This window comes from Centruroides sculpturatus, unplaced genomic scaffold (genome assembly GCF_000671375.1).
Source record: "Centruroides sculpturatus isolate CEXI.00-Female unplaced genomic scaffold, Cexi_2.0 scaffold121, whole genome shotgun sequence".
NCBI lineage: Eukaryota > Metazoa > Arthropoda > Arachnida > Scorpiones > Buthidae > Centruroides > Centruroides sculpturatus.
In genome coordinates, this window is record NW_019384708.1 from 64,195 (window position 1) to 87,572 (window position 23,378).

General features: G+C 29.7%; 1 protein-coding gene and 1 long non-coding RNA gene across 2 annotated transcripts in view; both read right to left on the reverse strand.

Moving 5' to 3' along the window:
• Nucleotides 1–542: 542 nt before the first annotated feature.
• Nucleotides 543–23,378, reverse strand: part of LOC111627719 — a 34,397-nt gene continuing 11,561 nt past the window's right edge. The window contains exons 22-61 of the mRNA XM_023371341.1: nt 23,138–23,306; nt 22,861–23,051; nt 22,573–22,784; nt 21,411–21,727; nt 19,962–20,264; nt 17,670–17,938; nt 17,330–17,603; nt 17,100–17,225; nt 13,053–13,321; nt 12,713–12,986; nt 12,388–12,608; nt 11,901–12,317; nt 11,668–11,809; nt 11,129–11,589; nt 10,963–11,059; nt 10,780–10,878; nt 10,612–10,710; nt 10,444–10,542; nt 10,276–10,374; nt 10,108–10,206; nt 9,940–10,038; nt 9,772–9,870; nt 9,604–9,702; nt 9,436–9,534; nt 9,268–9,366; nt 9,100–9,198; nt 8,932–9,030; nt 8,764–8,862; nt 8,596–8,694; nt 8,428–8,526; nt 8,260–8,358; nt 8,092–8,190; nt 7,924–8,022; nt 7,756–7,854; nt 7,588–7,686; nt 7,420–7,518; nt 7,252–7,350; nt 7,084–7,182; nt 928–1,005; nt 543–862 (exon numbers count right to left, since the gene is read on the reverse strand). Coding sequence (XP_023227109.1) covers nt 543–862; nt 928–1,005; nt 7,084–7,182; nt 7,252–7,350; nt 7,420–7,518; nt 7,588–7,686; nt 7,756–7,854; nt 7,924–8,022; nt 8,092–8,190; nt 8,260–8,358; nt 8,428–8,526; nt 8,596–8,694; nt 8,764–8,862; nt 8,932–9,030; nt 9,100–9,198; nt 9,268–9,366; nt 9,436–9,534; nt 9,604–9,702; nt 9,772–9,870; nt 9,940–10,038; nt 10,108–10,206; nt 10,276–10,374; nt 10,444–10,542; nt 10,612–10,710; nt 10,780–10,878; nt 10,963–11,059; nt 11,129–11,589; nt 11,668–11,809; nt 11,901–12,317; nt 12,388–12,608; nt 12,713–12,986; nt 13,053–13,321; nt 17,100–17,225; nt 17,330–17,603; nt 17,670–17,938; nt 19,962–20,264; nt 21,411–21,727; nt 22,573–22,784; nt 22,861–23,051; nt 23,138–23,306 — 6,417 coding nt within the window. The remainder of the gene's footprint in view (nt 863–927; nt 1,006–7,083; nt 7,183–7,251; nt 7,351–7,419; nt 7,519–7,587; nt 7,687–7,755; nt 7,855–7,923; nt 8,023–8,091; nt 8,191–8,259; nt 8,359–8,427; nt 8,527–8,595; nt 8,695–8,763; nt 8,863–8,931; nt 9,031–9,099; nt 9,199–9,267; nt 9,367–9,435; nt 9,535–9,603; nt 9,703–9,771; nt 9,871–9,939; nt 10,039–10,107; nt 10,207–10,275; nt 10,375–10,443; nt 10,543–10,611; nt 10,711–10,779; nt 10,879–10,962; nt 11,060–11,128; nt 11,590–11,667; nt 11,810–11,900; nt 12,318–12,387; nt 12,609–12,712; nt 12,987–13,052; nt 13,322–17,099; nt 17,226–17,329; nt 17,604–17,669; nt 17,939–19,961; nt 20,265–21,410; nt 21,728–22,572; nt 22,785–22,860; nt 23,052–23,137; nt 23,307–23,378) is intronic.
• LOC111627718 lies at nt 4,957–5,769 on the reverse strand. The gene is made up of 2 exons (XR_002757051.1): nt 5,632–5,769; nt 4,957–5,358 (listed from the first exon to the last, which is right to left on the reverse strand). It is a non-coding gene; the product is annotated as an uncharacterized LOC111627718 (long non-coding RNA).

Consider the following 23,378-nt stretch of genomic DNA (forward strand, 5'->3'; position numbering starts at 1 on the left):
CGGCCGATTGCAGAGACAGAGTTTACATTAAACGACGTTTACATTGGCTCTTACTTACTTCGCTATTACTCCCCTGTTTTAGGAGTCGTTCGGCCAATCGGATTATTTCTTCGTGACGTCAGAAATGGTCGAGTGAGTCTAGAAAATAGGTCAAATAACTTGTTTCTAATCGCTGTCTACAAGACAGCGATTAGAAACAAGTTATTTGACCTATTTTCTAGACTCACTCGACCATTTCTGACGTCACGAAGAAATAATCCGATCGGCCCAACGACTCCTAAAACAGGGGAGTAATAGCGAAGTAAGTAAGAGCCAATGTGTAAACGTCGTTTAATGTAAACTCTGTCTCTGCAATCGGCCGTGTGTCTCCTGAAAGTTTGTAATCGCTGTACTAATACACACTTTATACAATATTATTTGTAAATGCTGTACAATATACTATCATACTTAAATAAAGTAAATAAATAAAAATTAACGGCTATAATTAATATTACCATTATTTTAAGCTGACTTCAATAAACGAATATTACCCTTATTATATCTTAGGAACAAGGCAAACATTTGACAATTGGTCCATAATCTTGCATATCTTGTCCACATATGCACATTTTACAATCTGAAGAACTCTGAGAGATACTTCGAGAAATTTTATTTGACCAAGTTTTGCTATCGCTATACAAATCTTCGGAATATTGTTTCGTTTTAAAATGGCTTCCATGAAGTCCTGCAGCAAGTGAAGCGCAAACATCTTCAGTATTACGAAATAAAGCAAAAATACCACCCCATCCAAAAGGCTTTTCCAATATTGTCCAAGTCATATTGCTGTCTTTTTCATTGATGGTTGCAGAGTTATGATCATCGCCTAATAAATAATGTATGTTCAAGTAATTATGGCAATTTTACAAATAACATATTGCTAATACAGACATCCAAAAGGCTTTTCCAATATTGTCCAAGTCATATTGCTATCTTTTTCATTGATGGTTGCAGAGTTATGATCATCGCCTAATAAATAATGTATATTCAAGTAATTATGGTAATTTTATTAATAACGTATTACTAATACAAAATTATCATAGAAACTTTTACTTTTGAATAATGATGGTGACCAGAATTCTGAACTCCGTAAAACATGGAGCTCAATTCCAGAAGTGGAAAGTATAGTCAACATTTCTTCGTAACTAATCTACAAGTTCAATAATACAATATAACATTGATAAAAATAATATGAATGGTATTAATAAAGCTTACTTACGGACATGGCAGACGATTCGCATTTTTTACAATGTATAAGAATAAAAATTTTTGACGCACTCTCCCTGAATGGCAGATTATTTGCATGCAAAATTGCTGCATATACATCCGGTTTGAAATGACTATTATAATTCAATTTAATATTTTTAGCTGCAATATCTATATCATGTTCATCGAAGAAAATCTGACCACGAGCAGTATGAGTATACACTTCAAATTGCTCATTTCGTTCTCCATACACGATTAAGCTGTAGCGATTATTTATATATTCCTTATTTTCTAATTGCTGCTCTATAATATTAGTAAACCGACTCATGTTTCTGATATTTTCTTTGTTACAGTAGCTTCCCTCAATTATAAATACTACATCAGCTGTCTTTTTCGTATAAAATGTGTTTTCAAATTCGAGTAATTTCCTCTCTCCGTATTGCAGTTTTGATCCATCGCTCATTGTACAATACACTAAAACGTATTTATTAAAACAATATTTATTTAATGCCGTAAAATTTAAAATGTTTACTAATTTTTATTTATACTTACAGCAATCGGAAGGCAAAATAACAGCGTAACCATGATTTTGGCACAGGTTAACATATGATGCAGCAATATCACAAACTGCGCCAACACGTCCAGAAGAGCGAATTTTGGTTTTCAAGCACATTGCACACTAAAGCAAAGTAATTCAATTCAATGAGAGCATAAAAAAATTTGAATTGTACCGTACGTAGTATATAAGTATTGTTATTAATATTTATTCGTCTGATGGTGATGGATTCGTTGTATACAGGCCTACAGCATTTAAATGGAATTATTGTGACAAATATTTTAGTATTAAATACTCGTTCAGATATAAATAAGTATAATAATATAGTTGCTTCTCTCATAATAAAATAGCAACACATGAAAGCTGTTTTATTCTTGAAATGAAAATATAAACGATATTCTTAAGTTATGAATGGCTTTATTAATATTTTGAATACATCCTATATCAGTATCTTAAAAATTTCAGGATTTTTGATGATGATGCAAAGGATCTTTATTTATATTTTCACTTATAAATTCTGATTATTTTAGAAGCATTTATTTCACTTAAATAAAACTTTACAGTAAACTAATCAATAGCATATATCATAATGTGAAATTAGAACAAATTCTTGAAAATGNTATACGTATTTTGGAAATGTTGAGTCGAATTAGTCTAGAATCGATTAATTTTATGAAAGAAAACCTTTCAAACAGCCGTAGTCCGTAAACTATGATTCCTACAAAATTGATTCATAAAGAACGAAACATATCTACCGTCTTATAGGGGTCTACTGTATTGCATATGAAAAATGATAATTAAATGTTAAAATTAGCATGTAAATGATGAATCATAATATCTTCCACAGCTTGTTTTTCTTTAATGCTTTCCTTTTTTCAGGAACATTATGGTTTATAGCAGCTTCTACTAACTCTCCAATATATCGAAAATCTTTGTACTTTCTTTTTATCTAATACTTTATGCCGTTATGTATCTACTTAAAGTCAATCATGTGATGTAAAAAAAAAAAAACACCACATACTCTGGAATCCAGGATTATCGTAAAATGTTTATCCACCAGTTGATATATTCTGAAGATAGTCATTCATTATTCATGCTCATAAAAAAATTTTAACTATAGATACACTGAAAATTAGGCAATCTAATTTTTAATTTATGATGATTAAATATTAAGATGTTTTGAGATTATCAGAAGCCTAATAAAATGTATATAATTTAATAATTCAGATAAAGATTATACACATGATTGAAAATTAAATTAAAATAATAAACACTTTAAAACAAAATAGAATCCTTTCTAATGCTCATTTACCTTTTCACTCGAAAGTACTAAAATTTTTTAAAATTATTTTTGAATGACAATGTATAAAATTAAAATAACTGTACAAGGTCTAGGATAAAATAAATAAACTACTTAAAATTAAAAATAAACGAAGTATAAATATAAACATTTTACTGAATGTTTATAAATAGTACTGTATATATTAGCCTACTAACAATTGTATAAGGTAGCTGAAGTATATACTATCATATATTCTATTTCATTATTTGTTTTGTGTAATTATATTACATGGATTCCTTATGATATATATTCAAATTATATTTTAAATTTAAACATTAAGCAAAGTAATAATTTGAGCAATAGCAAATGTTCTGGCTAGTTTCAAATTGAAACCTTCAATTTCCTTTTACTTCAAGAATACACATACGTATACACATCTGACAATAACAGACTTTTAGTTACCAACCCAAATGTGGATTCTCAGCCACTTTCAGGCTGAGAATCCACATTTAGAAAAAGTTGTCAGTCCAAGCTAGAAAAATCACTGTTTTGAGATTAGGTAACACTTTTAATGAATTGTCTTCACATACTTGGGATTTTTAATACTGATTGTAAATCCAAGTAGTCATATGGGGTTTCTTTAGAAATTCTCTACTCTCCAACATTAACATTTTCTTTCAGTTCAATGTTTCCAGACTATGATAATTCTTGTACATATAAGAATTTCAATGTAAGCTTTACATTTCTGATTAACTTATGTAAAATTAATTTTTTCATTAGTAGATTTTTAATTAATTTAATTTATTTTCTCTAAAAAATTGCTACATGAGAAATTTTGTCTCAAAGTGTGATAGATAACCATTGCTCTTTAGTACACAAAAGCCATTTCTTGTAAATATAGCCTACATCACATGCCAAAATTGCATTCTCTATGCTATAAGGAATTAATTTTTACCATTTTTTTTCTTTAGATAATTGAAGTTTTATATAATACTCAAGTATTATATAAAACATACAGTATAATGTACTTTTATCCTACGTTTTACCACTAGTAATTATTCTAGTAGGAAAAACCAATATTATAAACTTATTTTTTGTGATAAAAAAGAACGAAGACTGAATTTGAAAGTGCTGCAAGTCAAAAATCTACAACAGCAGTTCTCAACCTTTTTGAGGTGGCGGAACACCGTTCATATACTTTTTATTACACGGAGCATTAGCATCAATATATTCAAAACTCAATAAGTAATTCCACGTTTACTATTCTCGGAAAACTACGAAGTAATAAACTAATAAACTTTAACATATCGAATAAAACAAAAACACAGAATTGTCTACTAATATCACAACGGGAATACATTTGAATAAAAAACTTTTAAAATCTTTTCTTTCGCAGAATGCTCAGGATAGGTTAAGAACCGCCGATCAACAAATCGCGTTATTATTTCTCATCCTCTGCATTCCCGGACCGGCAAGTATGCAATAAAGCGGATAAGTGCGGTTTATTGGGCATTACCCAAAAACAGTAAACTAATTCATTCATTCAAATCATCTTTAATGTAAGTCACATTTGTAAGATGCAATTCTCCAATTTTTTTTTACAAACCAAATGCAGTAAGAGTTAGAGAAAGAAGAGGAAGATAAACTTTGAATTAACTGATATACTGTAAAATTATTGATTAACACAGATACGAAGAGTTTAACAAATACGTGGCGTGACGAGTGTTTTTCGTAATTCATTTTCTCTTTATAACGAGAGAAATGTGAATCGAAGACGGTTATCACATTCGGCAAAATTCTCATTAAGCTTTACGAATAAACAAACACGCTTACCTATTCTGGGCAAAGTCATATGCAAATAATGTGACTGATCATCTTGAGAATTTCCGTCTTGGGTCAGTCCCTCCAGGAGTTTTAATAAAACATCCTGGGGGACTTTACACCCTCATCCTTTCAACTCGGCGAATTTCGTCAAACGGAAGGTGGGATCTAGATCGTGAGCAACCGGATCGAAGGGTCGACGAATTCCCAAAGTGGTTGAATTTCCTTCTACTTCCAATTGGGCCGTTGCTATAGTTACTTGTTGAGAATCTTCCATTTTCGGTAGTTGAAAAGTAAGAGTGTTCGAATACTCGAGTCCCTTCGACCTCTCTTTCTTCCAAAATGGCTGACCGTCTTTGTGCGGATGATGGCAAGCGCCGATTGGTTACTTACCGGCACGTGATGCATCCGAATAACCAATTATAAAGCGGATTGATGTAGATAGCTCGTGGTGAACCTGAAAGGAGAAGTCGGAACTTTGTCAGATTGTTTTTTAAATATATTTACGCGACGAAAATATAAGCAAATGCGAGTGTTGCTAACGTCTAATATAATAAAATTAATTATAATTAACGATTATATACGTTTAAGGAAGATTTAAGCTTCCGTAAATTAAAATATATATTATATAAACGAAGCAGAAAAATTAATTAATAAAAAGTTTATAGTGATTTAAAGTCGATTAAAATAAAATATCTAAATTTAATAATTATTTACGAAGATTATTTACTTGGCTGAAAGATCCAGATGAAGTAAACATCTATAATGACGTCACATTCGTACCGTTACGCAGTAAATTATCAACCCTAATCTGTAAACTGTATAGATCGAGAACGCGATTAACTTCAATCTTATAAAGCAATAATTTAGTAAATGTAGATTATTGCTTTATTTGCCAATGTACTTTTATGCAAATTTAAAATTATCAGAACATCAACGTATAATTTAAACTTCAAGAAACAATTATAAATTTTTATGTAAACTCGTCATCGTCAAAAAATAATATATTGCTTTAGCGTAAAATGAATATCTGATATACATAAAATCTTAAACATTTGATATTTCTTTTTTGTAATGTGAATTTCATACTAATATCAATTATATATTTTCATCAAGCGCCTTCTGTTAGATTTTTCTGTTAGAAAATGTACCCAATTTTATTTATTATGGCGTATTCGCCATAACGATCTATAGGAAGAGGAAATGATGTATCAAAGCGAATTACTAACGAAAATTGAAGACACCGGGAGCTTATTCTTAACTACTTTTGGTGATACCACAGTTTCTGTATCCAATGGCAATTGGAGGCTCACGTCGCATATTCTAACATCGTACTACAAGTAAATGCGTAAGAGCCTCTTATTGTCCTTTCATACTGAAACTTCAACATTATCGAAAATAGTTAAGACTATTCCTTCAGATTAGATTCAAATTTGGACCTCCCATGGCGGTAGAAGAGCACTTATTTTGTTGATATTAAGTATATGAAATTTTAGACAGATAGGACTATAATTAATTATTGATTGACTGATTTTTACAGTCTATATTTGTTTGTTCTAAAGTCTACTTAAATTGATCTATTGACTCAAAATACCAGTATATAACGGGCCAAATGATCAGTTTCAATTATATTAGAAGGGCAATGATGTATTGAGGCCGGAACGCCGCTCCGGTATTTTTTCACTGCGTAGAAACGAAAAAACAATTTTACGTATATAGATAAATGAATAAAACTGCGACACCTGTGATAAAAATTTCAAGGTTCTTTCCACATCTATTGTCAAGTAGATTTTACGTATATGGGAACAATTCAACACTAAGGCAATCAAGAGCAAAATACATAATTCGCATAGTTTATACAATCTGTTTCCAAAATTTTAAAAACTGTACAATGTCGGAAGGACAGATAGAAAAGAGCAGATAGTCAGACAGGTAGGATGCCAAGTGGGGATTCGAATGGAAATGAAATTAATTGATTTATAGAAATGCAATCGATATTTTGGGGTGAAATGTACCGTACGACATGATCTAACAATAATAAATCTATACTATACAATGTACTGTAAATTGTATACCGTGTTTCCCCGAAAATAAGAAAGTGTCTTATATTAATTTTTGCTCTGAAAAGTGCGCTAGGTCTTATTTTCAGGGAATGNATAACATATTGCTAATACAGAACTACCTTTACTAAAAAGACCACCCCATCCAAAAGGCTTTTCCAATATTGTCCAAGTCATATTGCTATCTTTTTCATTGATGGTTGCAGAGTTATGATCATCGCCTAATAAATAATGTATGTTCAAGTAATTATGGCAATTTTACAAATAACATATTGCTAATACAGAACTACCTTTACTAAAAAGACCACCCCATCCAAAAGGCTTTTCCAATATTGTCCAAGTCATATTGCTATCTTTTTCATTGATGGTTGCAGAGTTATGATCATCGCCTAATAAATAATGTATGTTCAAGTAATTATGGCAATTTTACAAATAACATATTGCTAATACAGAACTACCTTTACTAAAAAGACCACCCCATCCAAAAGGCTTTTCCAATATTGTCCAAGTCATATTGCTATCTTTTTCATTGATGGTTGCAGAGTTATGATCATCGCCTAATAAATAATGTATGTTCAAGTAATTATGGCAATTTTACAAATAACATATTGCTAATACAGAACTACCTTTACTAAAAAGACCACCCCATCCAAAAGGCTTTTCCAATATTGTCCAAGTCATATTGCTATCTTTTTCATTGATGGTTGCAGAGTTATGATCATCGCCTAATAAATAATGTATGTTCAAGTAATTATGGCAATTTTACAAATAACATATTGCTAATACAGAACTACCTTTACTAAAAAGACCACCCCATCCAAAAGGCTTTTCCAATATTGTCCAAGTCATATTGCTATCTTTTTCATTGATGGTTGCAGAGTTATGATCATCGCCTAATAAATAATGTATGTTCAAGTAATTATGGCAATTTTACAAATAACATATTGCTAATACAGAACTACCTTTACTAAAAAGACCACCCCATCCAAAAGGCTTTTCCAATATTGTCCAAGTCATATTGCTATCTTTTTCATTGATGGTTGCAGAGTTATGATCATCGCCTAATAAATAATGTATGTTCAAGTAATTATGGCAATTTTACAAATAACATATTGCTAATACAGAACTACCTTTACTAAAAAGACCACCCCATCCAAAAGGCTTTTCCAATATTGTCCAAGTCATATTGCTATCTTTTTCATTGATGGTTGCAGAGTTATGATCATCGCCTAATAAATAATGTATGTTCAAGTAATTATGGCAATTTTACAAATAACATATTGCTAATACAGAACTACCTTTACTAAAAAGACCACCCCATCCAAAAGGCTTTTCCAATATTGTCCAAGTCATATTGCTATCTTTTTCATTGATGGTTGCAGAGTTATGATCATCGCCTAATAAATAATGTATGTTCAAGTAATTATGGCAATTTTACAAATAACATATTGCTAATACAGAACTACCTTTACTAAAAAGACCACCCCATCCAAAAGGCTTTTCCAATATTGTCCAAGTCATATTGCTATCTTTTTCATTGATGGTTGCAGAGTTATGATCATCGCCTAATAAATAATGTATGTTCAAGTAATTATGGCAATTTTACAAATAACATATTGCTAATACAGAACTACCTTTACTAAAAAGACCACCCCATCCAAAAGGCTTTTCCAATATTGTCCAAGTCATATTGCTATCTTTTTCATTGATGGTTGCAGAGTTATGATCATCGCCTAATAAATAATGTATGTTCAAGTAATTATGGCAATTTTACAAATAACATATTGCTAATACAGAACTACCTTTACTAAAAAGACCACCCCATCCAAAAGGCTTTTCCAATATTGTCCAAGTCATATTGCTATCTTTTTCATTGATGGTTGCAGAGTTATGATCATCGCCTAATAAATAATGTATGTTCAAGTAATTATGGCAATTTTACAAATAACATATTGCTAATACAGAACTACCTTTACTAAAAAGACCACCCCATCCAAAAGGCTTTTCCAATATTGTCCAAGTCATATTGCTATCTTTTTCATTGATGGTTGCAGAGTTATGATCATCGCCTAATAAATAATGTATGTTCAAGTAATTATGGCAATTTTACAAATAACATATTGCTAATACAGAACTACCTTTACTAAAAAGACCACCCCATCCAAAAGGCTTTTCCAATATTGTCCAAGTCATATTGCTATCTTTTTCATTGATGGTTGCAGAGTTATGATCATCGCCTAATAAATAATGTATGTTCAAGTAATTATGGCAATTTTACAAATAACATATTGCTAATACAGAACTACCTTTACTAAAAAGACCACCCCATCCAAAAGGCTTTTCCAATATTGTCCAAGTCATATTGCTATCTTTTTCATTGATGGTTGCAGAGTTATGATCATCGCCTAATAAATAATGTATGTTCAAGTAATTATGGCAATTTTACAAATAACATATTGCTAATACAGAACTACCTTTACTAAAAAGACCACCCCATCCAAAAGGCTTTTCCAATATTGTCCAAGTCATATTGCTATCTTTTTCATTGATGGTTGCAGAGTTATGATCATCGCCTAATAAATAATGTATGTTCAAGTAATTATGGCAATTTTACAAATAACATATTGCTAATACAGAACTACCTTTACTAAAAAGACCACCCCATCCAAAAGGCTTTTCCAATATTGTCCAAGTCATATTGCTATCTTTTTCATTGATGGTTGCAGAGTTATGATCATCGCCTAATAAATAATGTATGTTCAAGTAATTATGGCAATTTTACAAATAACATATTGCTAATACAGAACTACCTTTACTAAAAAGACCACCCCATCCAAAAGGCTTTTCCAATATTGTCCAAGTCATATTGCTATCTTTTTCATTGATGGTTGCAGAGTTATGATCATCGCCTAATAAATAATGTATGTTCAAGTAATTATGGCAATTTTACAAATAACATATTGCTAATACAGAACTACCTTTACTAAAAAGACCACCCCATCCAAAAGGCTTTTCCAATATTGTCCAAGTCATATTGCTATCTTTTTCATTGATGGTTGCAGAGTTATGATCATCGCCTAATAAATAATGTATGTTCAAGTAATTATGGCAATTTTACAAATAACATATTGCTAATACAGAACTACCTTTACTAAAAAGACCACCCCATCCAAAAGGCTTTTCCAATATTGTCCAAGTCATATTGCTATCTTTTTCATTGATGGTTGCAGAGTTATGATCATCGCCTAATAAATAATGTATGTTCAAGTAATTATGGCAATTTTACAAATAACATATTGCTAATACAGAACTACCTTTACTAAAAAGACCACCCCATCCAAAAGGCTTTTCCAATATTGTCCAAGTCATATTGCTATCTTTTTCATTGATGGTTGCAGAGTTATGATCATCGCCTAATAAATAATGTATGTTCAAGTAATTATGGCAATTTTACAAATAACATATTGCTAATACAGAACTACCTTTACTAAAAAGACCACCCCATCCAAAAGGCTTTTCCAATATTGTCCAAGTCATATTGCTATCTTTTTCATTGATGGTTGCAGAGTTATGATCATCGCCTAATAAATAATGTATGTTCAAGTAATTATGGCAATTTTACAAATAACATATTGCTAATACAGAACTACCTTTACTAAAAAGACCACCCCATCCAAAAGGCTTTTCCAATATTGTCCAAGTCATATTGCTGTCTTTTTCATTGATGGTTGCAGAGTTATGATCATCGCCTAATAAATAATGTATGTTCAAGTAATTATGGCAATTTTACAAATAACATATTGCTAATACAGAACTACCTTTACTAAAAAGACCACCCCATCCAAAAGGCTTTTCCAATATTGTCCAAGTCATATTGCTATCTTTTTCATTGATGGTTGCAGAGTTATGATCATCGCCTAATAAATAATGTATATTCAAGTAATTATGGTAATTTTATTAATAACGTATTACTAATACAAAATTATCATAGAAACTTTTACTTTTGAATAATGATGGTGACCAGAATTCTGAACTCCGTAAAACATGGAGCTCAATTCCAGAAGTGGAAAGTATAGTCAACATTTCTTCGTAACTAATCTACAAGTTCAATAATACAATATAACATTGATAAAAATAATATGAATGGTATTAATAAAGCTTACTTACGGACATGGCAGACGATTCGCATTTTTTACAATGTATAAGAATAAAAATTTTTGACGCACTCTCCCTGAATGGCAGATTATTTGCATGCAAAATTGCTGCATATACATCCGGTTTGAAATGACTATTATAATTCAATTTAATATTTTTAGCTGCAATATCTATATCATGTTCATCGAAGAAAATCTGACCACGAGCAGTATGAGTATACACTTCAAATTGCTCATTTCGTTCTCCATACACGATTAAGCTGTAGCGATTATTTATATATTCCTTATTTTCTAATTGCTGCTCTATAATATTAGTAAACCGACTCATGTTTCTGATATTTTCTTTGTTACAGTAGCTTCCCTCAATTATAAATACTACATCAGCTGTCTTTTTCGTATAAAATGTGTTTTCAAATTCGAGTAATTTCCTCTCTCCGTATTGCAGTTTTGATCCATCGCTCATTGTACAATACACTAAAACGTATTTATTAAAACAATATTTATTTAATGCCGTAAAATTTAAAATGTTTACTAATTTTTATTTATACTTACAGCAATCGGAAGGCAAAATAACAGCGTAACCATGATTTTGGCACAGGTTAACATATGATGCAGCAATATCACAAACTGCGCCAAGATCAAATTCTGAGTTGTATGCGGAAAAGCACATTCTTAAAACGTCATTTGGAAGAAACTATTTAAAAAAATAAAAAATTAATTAATATTGAAAAAATAATGTTATGTAAATCATATTATTATATCAAAAATAATAATTTAACGATTACTTTTTTGAAACAAGGTTTGAATGGTGAAGTTGGATATAGAAAATATTCTTTGCATAACTTAACGCCTCCAGTATCTTCACTTTGAAATATTGTAGTAGTCCTATTGATTATTGGTACGACATGTTGTGTACATTGAGATGAAATCTGCCATCCTTCTGCAAATTGTTCTACAGACTGAGATAATTTACCACGAGGATCGATAAAATCTGTACTTGGTTCATAGTCTAGTGTACCGAACAAACCAGATATTTTACCATAATACCAACCACTAATCGACACTGTACAAAATTTATAAACAAGATGACATTGTATTTCTATTCCGTGTTCGTCAAGTACATTAATCAAGTTATTTTGCCGTGTAATACTTATGAAATCAGTTAGGAATGGTAATTCAATGGAAATATCATTCAAAAGCACCTAAAAATATAAATATAAATTTTTATTTATAAAACAGTAAACGCTAATAAATAAATTAAAATAAACTTACTAATGATTTGAATGGGTTAATTTCTACAGAATAAGTAGGAGTTAACAAAACAATGGCTTTTTTAGGATGTCCTTCACTATCTTTGCCAATATATTTAGCAATAATAGTAAAATTTCTGTCGACATTTTCTGTCACCAGAAAGTAACTGCAGTCACCAGAAATACTGAAGATTGAATTATCAAATGTTTTGAAATGTTGACCATCTGCCATTATTGCTTCAGCTGAATTTTTTATATAAAATTAGAAACAGAGTATGCTAATAAATTGCCTTAATTCACTGAGAAAATTGAGTTTAGTTTATGAAATAGTAACAAGCATATCATACCTCTGAATGGAGGAAATCCATGTTGTATTTTATTGGAAATTATTATGGCAAGAGGAGGGATCCAACTTGGTATGAAATCAGAATCTCTGCGAAGAGCTTTTAACATATGTTTTGATCTCTTAAGATCAACATCGATTCTCAGTTTACCTTGAATAGGATCATACAATAGAATAGCGCTGTCATCATTTTGCTTTAATAAAGAGAAAACTTCGAAGAAAGTTTTCCAATTCTTGTTCAATTGTTTTGCTTGTAATTTTTCTATTTCTGCGACCATCTAGAAATATTTTAAACTCGTCAATAATAATGAAAGAGTTAAGATTAATTAAGAATTTTGACCTACTTCATTCTTAATTTCTTTTAGAGTGCCAACAATGGCTTTTATATCTTGATTTTTCAAGATTTTATTCTTGGAATCATCTATCTTTTTAAAAACTTGTTTAAAGAATTTATAAATGAAGTTTTCGATTTCATCCCATGTTTCACTCACAGGTTTCATGTGTTTCGCCACGAAATCATTAAGTGAACTTAAGATATTATTTAACTTCCTAAAGGCAGTTTTATAAAAATCTCTTGAATAATCCAATGCACTTTTCAATGGTAGCAATATACCTACAAATGAAAGTTTTTTATTTAAAATAATTAAAAATTTATTAGTCAAATAAAATGTTATCGAAGCAAATTTAAAGAGAATAGAAATTTCATTTTCATTTACTAGACTTTTCATTATCAGATTCATATATAAATCGCGCTTATTTCTATTACATCTACAATTTATTTAAGCCTATGAAGATATAACTTCATGTTATCTGTTTAAATACATGAATTGTACGAATGAACAAGAAGAAATTAGGATCAAATACATGAATTTTATTTATATTGGATCCCGATTTCTCCTGGACATAGAACTTTAGGGTATAGAATCAGATACATTAGGTAAATGAATGTATTTTTATTACATTCGGTAATACAAATACAGTATTCGTAATTCAAAACTGATAAGTTTCTTTTTGAGGAATCAAATAAAAGTGTAAGAACTATTCTCAAGGATTGTAATATAATAGTATAATAGTGGGACCCGATCAAAATCCCGACAGGTCAAAATTCCGCTATATCTCGACACTCTATAAAATCAATGGTAATCAAATTTGCTCATACAAACGTCTAAATGAGTCCGTGCCAAAGCACTATTTAAAAATTTCATCAATTATTGTAGTTTTATTTGGTTTTCTATTGACATTATAACAACTTCGAATTACGAAATTTCTTTCCAACTTTCATAATAGTCATAAATTATGTGCTTTTGATTTGTTTGTTTCGTTTTATTTAGTGGCTGTAACAAGTTAGTAATGAAACTCGTCAATTTTTACTGGTTCATAGCATGGAAGTAATTTATTTTCTTGAATATTAATGAATTGAAACTCAAAAATTATTATAAAAAGTAACAACTAATCAGTTAACCGTTAAAATTTTAAGGATTATTCTAAGAAAAATTTGAATTCGAATGTGGTTAGAGAGAAAGGCACGTTTCTCAAATAAAAAGCTGTTGTATAGAGATACAGATGCACAGACATAGAATATTGTATATAGATAATATAATGTACAGTACATCAATACATAATACTATTAATATATAATCAGTTGTAAAACTAACTTTATTTATTTGGNAAATTAAAATATATATTATATAAACGAAGCAGAAAAATTAATTAATAAAAAGTTTATAGTGATTTAAAGTCGATTAAAATAAAATATCTAAATTTAATAATTATTTACGAAGATTATTTACTTGGCTGAAAGATCCAGATGAAGTAAACATCTATAATGACGTCACATTCGTACCGTTACGCAGTAAATTATCAACCCTAATCTGTAAACTGTATAGATCGAGAACGCGATTAACTTCAATCTTATAAAGCAATAATTTAGTAAATGTAGATTATTGCTTTATTTGCCAATGTACTTTTATGCAAATTTAAAATTATCAGAACATCAACGTATAATTTAAACTTCAAGAAACAATTATAAATTTTTATGTAAACTCGTCATCGTCAAAAAATAATATATTGCTTTAGCGTAAAATGAATATCTGATATACATAAAATCTTAAACATTTGATATTTCTTTTTTGTAATGTGAATTTCATACTAATATCAATTATATATTTTCATCAAGCGCATTCTGTTAGATTTTTCTGTTAGAAAATGTACCCAATTTTATCTATTATGGCGTATTCGCCATAACGATCTATAGGAAGAGGAAATGATGTATCAAAGCGAATTACTAACGAAAATTGAAGACACCGGGAGCTTATTCTTAACTACTTTTGGTGATACCACAGTTTCTGTATCCAATGGCAATTGGAGGCTCACGTCGCATATTCTAACATCGTACTACAAGTAAATGCGTAAGAGCCTCTTATTGTCCTTTCATACTGAAACTTCAACATTATCGAAAATAGTTAAGACTATTCCTTCAGATTAGATTCAAATTTGGACCTCCCATGGCGGTAGAAGAGCACTTATTTTGTTGATATTAAGTATATGAAATTTTAGACAGATAGGACTATAATTAATTATTGATTGACTGATTTTTACAGTCTATATTTGTTTGTTCTAAAGTCTACTTAAATTGATCTATTGACTCAAAATACCAGTATATAACGGGCCAAATGATCAGTTTCAATTATATTAGAAGGGCAATGATGTATTGAGGCCGGAACGCCGCTCCGGTATTTTTTCACTGCGTAGAAACGAAAAAACAATTTTACGTATATAGATAAATGAATAAAACTGCGACACCTGTGATAAAAATTTCAAGGTTCTTTCCACATCTATTGTCAAGTAGATTTTACGTATATGGGAACAATTCAACACTAAGGCAATCAAGAGCAAAATACATAATTCGCATAGTTTATACAATCTGTTTCCAAAATTTTAAAAACTGTACAATGTCGGAAGGACAGATAGAAAAGAGCAGATAGTCAGACAGGTAGGATGCCAAGTGGGGATTCGAATGGAAATGAAATTAATTGATTTATAGAAATGCAATCGATATTTTGGGGTGAAATGTACCGTACGACATGATCTAACAATAATAAATCTATACTATACAATGTACTGTAAATTGTATACCGTGTTTCCCCGAAAATAAGAAAGTGTCTTATATTAATTTTTGCTCTGAAAAGTGCGCTAGGTCTTATTTTCAAGGAATGTCTTACTTTTTCCAGGAAGAAGAAGTCACATTTATTATTGAACAAAAATATTCCCAGGTCGAACTTACAAGTTAGACGAGAGTGACGTATATCCGGTGTGTCGAACTGTTGCTTTTTTTTTATAGCATCAACATCGGACTCGATGACCAATTAGTGCTTACTGAACCGTAGTACTATGCAAATGTCATGTGGCGTGATTCCCGGGCGACCAATTAGCCATCACCAACCGTAATGTTATGCAAATCTGTGATTCCCAAGCCATAATCTTATGCAAATCATGCCGTGTGGCGTAATTGTCTGCTGACCAATCAGCTGTACTTTCAAAAAGCCAACGGCCACTTTCAACCATCTGTCGATGACCGTTAGGACTAAAAAAAAAAACTTCGGTAGGTCTTACTTTCAGGGGAGGTCTTATATTTCGCAATTCAGCAAAATCTGTGCTAGGTCCTATTTTCTGCGGATGTCTTATTTTCGGGGAAACACGGTAGTATACATCCTAAATATAACACTTTAGAATTTTACAATGTGAGTATGAACAAGATACAGTGGTGCCTCGTATAACGTACTTAATCCGTTCCAGGTGCACGTCTGTTAAGTGAAAAGTCCGTTATACGAAACGCATTTTCTCATAGAAATACATGTTAAAACATATAATTCGTTCCACAGCATAAAATAACCATACTGTACCATAAAAAGAAAATGAAAATAGAGCAGTCACCAATTATGACGGGTAGTCAGATGTTGTGAGGAGGTGGAGGAACACTTTTTTCACACATTCATACAGATACAGACTTTCTACACATTGCAGCAGGTCTCTTTTTATTGTTTTTTAATCGGAGTCAGATTTAGAAGAGGCTACCGGAACTTGCAGGGTCAACTCCTCTTGTTCCATATTTTGTTTTTTCCTTGCTGGCTTCTTGAAAAACATGTCCAAGGTGGTCTGTTTCTCTCTCTTCTTCAACACATATTGGAAATGACGGGCAAGGGTGCCATTGTAGAGATCATTGATCCTGTTGGCCTCAACTGTGTTTGGATAATGAGTGTTAGTAAACTCCTGAACCTCTCCGCATTTGACAAGGAAGTTTTTGTCAACTTTCACTCCTTCTGATGATTTCTTGCTTTGTTTCAATTGAAATCACCTTTCTGTTTTTTTAGAAGCCATGATTTGCACAACACTTGAATAAATGTNAAAATTTCTGTCGACATTTTCTGTCACCAGAAAGTAACTGCAGTCACCAGAAATACTGAAGATTGAATTATCAAATGTTTTGAAATGTTGACCATCTGCCATTATTGCTTCAGCTGAATTTTTTATATAAAATTAGAAACAGAGTATGCTAATAAATTGCCTTAATTCACTGAGAAAATTGAGTTTAGTTTATGAAATAGTAACAAGCATATCATACCTCTGAATGGAGGAAATCCATGTTGTATTTTATTGGAAATTATTATGGCAAGAGGAGGGATCCAACTTGGTATGAAATCAGAATCTCTGCGAAGAGCTTTTAACATATGTTTTGATCTCTTAAGATCAACATCGATTCTCAGTTTACCTTGAATAGGATCATACAATAGAATAGCGCTGTCATCATTTTGCTTTAATAAAGAGAAAACTTCGAAGAAAGTTTTCCAATTCTTGTTCAATTGTTTTGCTTGTAATTTTTCTATTTCTGCGACCATCTAGAAATATTTTAAACTCGTCAATAATAATGAAAGAGTTAAGATTAATTAAGAATTTTGACCTACTTCATTCTTAATTTCTTTTAGAGTGCCAACAATGGCTTTTATATCTTGATTTTTCAAGATTTTATTCTTGGAATCATCTATCTTTTTAAAAACTTGTTTAAAGAATTTATAAATGAAGTTTTCGATTTCATCCCATGTTTCACTCACAGGTTTCATGTGTTTCGCCACGAAATCATTAAGTGAACTTAAGATATTATTTAACTTCCTAAAGGCAGTTTTATAAAAATCTCTTGAATAATCCAATGCACTTTTCAATGGTAGCAATATACCTACAAATGAAAGTTTTTTATTTAAAATAATTAAAAATTTATTAGTCAAATAAAATGTTATCGAAGCAAATTTAAAGAGAATAGAAATTTCATTTTCATTTACTAGACTTTTCATTATCAGATTCATATATAAATCGCGCTTATTTCTATTACATCTACAATTTATTTAAGCCTATGAAGATATAACTTCATGTTATCTGTTTAAATACATGAATTGTACGAATGAACAAGAAGAAATTAGGATCAAATACATGAATTTTATTTATATTGGATCCCGATTTCTCCTGGACATAGAACTTTAGGGTATAGAATCAGATACATTAGGTAAATGAATGTATTTTTATTACATTCGGTAATACAAATACAGTATTCGTAATTCAAAACTGATAAGTTTCTTTTTGAGGAATCAAATAAAAGTGTAAGAACTATTCTCAAGGATTGTAATATAATAGTATAATAGTGGGACCCGATCAAAATCCCGACAGGTCAAAATTCCGCTATATCTCGACACTCTATAAAATCAATGGTAATCAAATTTGCTCATACAAACGTCTAAATGAGTCCGTGCCAAAGCACTATTTAAAAATTTCATCAATTATTGTAGTTTTATTTGGTTTTCTATTGACATTATAACAACTTCGAATTACGAAATTTCTTTCCAACTTTCATAATAGTCATAAATTATGTGCTTTTGATTTGTTTGTTTCGTTTTATTTAGTGGCTGTAACAAGTTAGTAATGAAACTCGTCAATTTTTACTGGTTCATAGCATGGAAGTAATTTATTTTCTTGAATATTAATGAATTGAAACTCAAAAATTATTATAAAAAGTAACAACTAATCAGTTAACCGTTAAAATTTTAAGGATTATTCTAAGAAAAATTTGAATTCGAATGTGGTTAGAGAGAAAGGCACGTTTCTCAAATAAAAAGCTGTTGTATAGAGATACAGATGCACAGACATAGAATATTGTATATAGATAATATAATGTACAGTACATCAATACATAATACTATTAATATATAATCAGTTGTAAAACTAACTTTCTTTATTTGGCACAAAAAATAGACTATTAAACCGACCATGATACATTTGTTGAGTTAAATTTTTTATGTTTTTTTTCGCTTAAAATACACAAAACTTTTAATAGAAAGACCCTCGAGATTTGCAAACATTTTTATAAAAATTTCAAATTTTTTATTGGAACGAGCATATATATAAAAACAAGAATAATACCAGGCTTCTATTTTCTCTTCACTGATCGTGTAGGAATTTTGACCAGTCGAGATTTTGAATTGTACTATATTAAATATATATTTTTCTTATAAATCAAAGAAAACTAAATATATGTTTACTCAAAACGCATATTTGTTAAAAGCTTTTATTGCAGAAAAAAGAAAAATAAATTTAAAAATAAAAATTGATTGCTACCCGAAAGAAGTGAGATATAATTAAAACTGTAAAAGATCGTCTTTTTAATTATTACAAATCAATTAAATAATATTAATTTGAAACACCTTTCATGGATTTCAGGAAATGTTCAATAAGCATGTTATTCTTCGAAATTATTTGTATAAATCAGGCACTGTATACAGTATATGTAGAAATAATAATTTATATGATCATCTATATTTACATTTATAATTAATTTGTAAATTGGAAGTTTGTTTCTATTGATACATACAATGAGGGGTGGTCAAAAGTCAGTTTAACTGTGTTTTGTTTTGCATGTTCCAAGTACAGTACACTAGTGAGTATGAATCGCAAACTGTGTTTAGAACAATGTAATTTTCTTTTAAAGAATTTGTGGCTGCGTTATTAAAAACAATAATGCTTGTAAAGTTTGTAAACGATAAAGTACTTAAATAAGACAAATTCATTGTTTACAACGGTTAAACTGACTTTTAGGCCAACCTTACGTTCTTTTGCCAAATTTTGTTTTTGATATATGTTAAAGATTAGCTAAGATTAGAAAGATGTTAGAGATTCTCTGAGATAAATTAGAAAATATATTGTTAACATACCTCTATAAATGTTTTGGAAATTAATTTTAGTCCTCAGACTTTTACTCAAAATATCTTCTATTCTTTTCCAAACTTGGCTCAAAACTCCCTTCAAACCATTTCTTCTAAATTCCGATTTTAGTTCATAACAATACGTGCCATATTCACACACTAAATCCAGTTTTCTGGCGACAAATCTTTTCAAATCATAAACGTTTTGGATAAGAGAATTAAAAAGAATTATTACTTCCTGGATTGAGTTATTCAGTTCATTTTGAATATTTTTAATATATTTCCTTAAAGATTGAAGAAGATTACTGACTCCTTCATTATTAAGTCTAAAAAAGAAATTTTTAAAAAATGTAATAAAAATACGAATATATATTTTTAATATTTCAATTTTTAACATAGAATATTGTATATAGATAATATAATGTACAGTACATCAATACATAATACTATTAATATATAATCAGTTGTAAAACTAACTTTATTTATTTGGCACAAAAAATAGACTATTAAACCGACCATGATACATTTGTTGAGTTAAATTTTTTATGTTTTTTTTCGCTTAAAATACACAAAACTTTTAATAGAAAGACCCTCGAGATTTGCAAACATTTTTATAAAAATTTCAAATTTTTTATTGGAACGAGCATATATATAAAAACAAGAATAATACCAGGCTTCTATTTTCTCTTCACTGATCGTGTAGGAATTTTGACCAGTCGAGATTTTGAATTGTACTATATTAAATATATATTTTTCTTATAAATCAAAGAAAACTAAATATATGTTTACTCAAAACGCATATTTGTTAAAAGCTTTTATTGCAGAAAAAAGAAAAATAAATTTAAAAATAAAAATTGATTGCTACCCGAAAGAAGTGAGATATAATTAAAACTGTAAAAGATCGTCTTTTTAATTATTACAAATCAATTAAATAATATTAATTTGAAACACCTTTCATGGATTTCAGGAAATGTTCAATAAGCATGTTATTCTTCGAAATTATTTGTATAAATCAGGCACTGTATACAGTATATGTAGAAATAATAATTTATATGATCATCTATATTTACATTTATAATTAATTTGTAAATTGGAAGTTTGTTTCTATTGATACATACAATGAGGGGTGGTCAAAAGTCAGTTTAACTGTGTTTTGTTTTGCATGTTCCAAGTACAGTACACTAGTGAGTATGAATCGCAAACTGTGTTTAGAACAATGTAATTTTCTTTTAAAGAATTTGTGGCTGCGTTATTAAAAACAATAATGCTTGTAAAGTTTGTAAACGATAAAGTACTTAAATAAGACAAATTCATTGTTTACAACGGTTAAACTGACTTTTAGGCCAACCTTACGTTCTTTTGCCAAATTTTGTTTTTGATATATGTTAAAGATTAGCTAAGATTAGAAAGATGTTAGAGATTCTCTGAGATAAATTAGAAAATATATTGTTAACATACCTCTATAAATGTTTTGGAAATTAATTTTAGTCCTCAGACTTTTACTCAAAATATCTTCTATTCTTTTCCAAACTTGGCTCAAAACTCCCTTCAAACCATTTCTTCTAAATTCCGATTTTAGTTCATAACAATACGTGCCATATTCACACACTAAATCCAGTTTTCTGGCGACAAATCTTTTCAAATCATAAACGTTTTGGATAAGAGAATTAAAAAGAATTATTACTTCCTGGATTGAGTTATTCAGTTCATTTTGAATATTTTTAATATATTTCCTTAAAGATTGAAGAAGATTACTGACTCCTTCATTATTAAGTCTAAAAAAGAAATTTTTAAAAAATGTAATAAAAATACGAATATATATTTTTAATATTTCAATTTTTAACATAGAATATTGTAAATATTTACATTTAACCTGTACATAAATTTTAATATCATTTATATTTTATATTTATTTTTAAAAATAGGAACTGTCTATTAATTAGCGTACGTGTACAGTTTAACGGGGAAGAGCGTCGTGATAAGTTGTTAAGTTCATTAGTGTATGTGAAGGGGATTAAATTTATATGCTACTAAAATCTCTAAAAATGTCTACGTAGACATTGTCTACATGGACTTTTTAATAATTTGTATTTTTCTTGAAATCTTTACTCCCCTTGTCCCACTTTGCCCGACTTGTAATAACCTCCTCTCTGATTTCCAGTGTGGAAATGTCATTTATGAACAGCCTCCTTAATGCCCAACATTTTGTATAACAATATAGGCCTAATATTATTATGCATTTATATAAAATATGTTATAATTTATGTAATGTGTGGTCAAGTAGACATACTTTGAGATCCGTAAGTAAGAAATTAACATCGGTAAGAGCCGATGATATGATAACACAATATAACACTGTGATGTTCATAGTACCACGACAATATTGTCATGGTGTCATTGCTTATTTATTGCATTTATTAAACGTCGATATAATACAGTTGATCCTTTTTAATATAACATTTTTAAGACCATTTTAGAAAGGGTTTTAGCAATATTTTCCGCTCTAGAATCTCTGAATTTGAAAATCACACGAGTCTTGTCTTTCGTCGCGTTATCATATAAAATTATGATTATGCTTATACTGAGCATTTTTTATTATGAAAATAATATGCAAACTTACAGACACTCGCAGAGTTGTTGTAGATTCCTCTTAGTAGAATCAAAATCATCTTTTATTTCATAATATATTTGCGACAATTCACGAGAAATGCTTCTACACAAAGGTTCATAAATATCTCGTTTTATATTATCCATCATATCACTATATAACTGTAACGTTTCTTTATAGATCAATAGCTTTTTGAAATTTAAAGTTGAAAGTGTGAAGAAATTCTAAAAATAAATTTAGTATTTTAGAAATAAATTATGAAAATTAAGGTAAATTTAACGATTAAGCAATAATTCGTACTGAAATTTCTCTAAGAAGTTCTGGCATCCATTTGAAATCGGAAGTGAAGAAGATATGGTTAGTATCTCTACCCAGCTTTAAACGTAAATTTGAAACTTCATCCTGTCCATAAAGAAGCTCTCCATTGACGACTATTAGATGTCGATTACTGGAAATGGTACACAACTGTGACGTGGATTCCGTCATCTCATCTAAAATGGTATATACATATATATTTTAATTATAAAAAAAACTATAAATTTTCTTCTTAAATATAATATGAAGGAATAGCACTTACTGGATGTTGGGGTATATGGCAAATTTAAACAAGGCGTATATAAATCAAGAGTAAAAGTTATTATCTTCAGTTCTTTACCGTTCAGTCGGGTGTCTATTTGGGTCTTGAAAGTATTGTTTAAAAATACCCACATTCCGACTACTTGTATTTCTGTATTTTCGCATTTGCCCTGCAATACATTGTACTTCATTTATTTATTTGAGTTAAAAAAAAACAAATAATTTATATTGTTTAAAGAAAT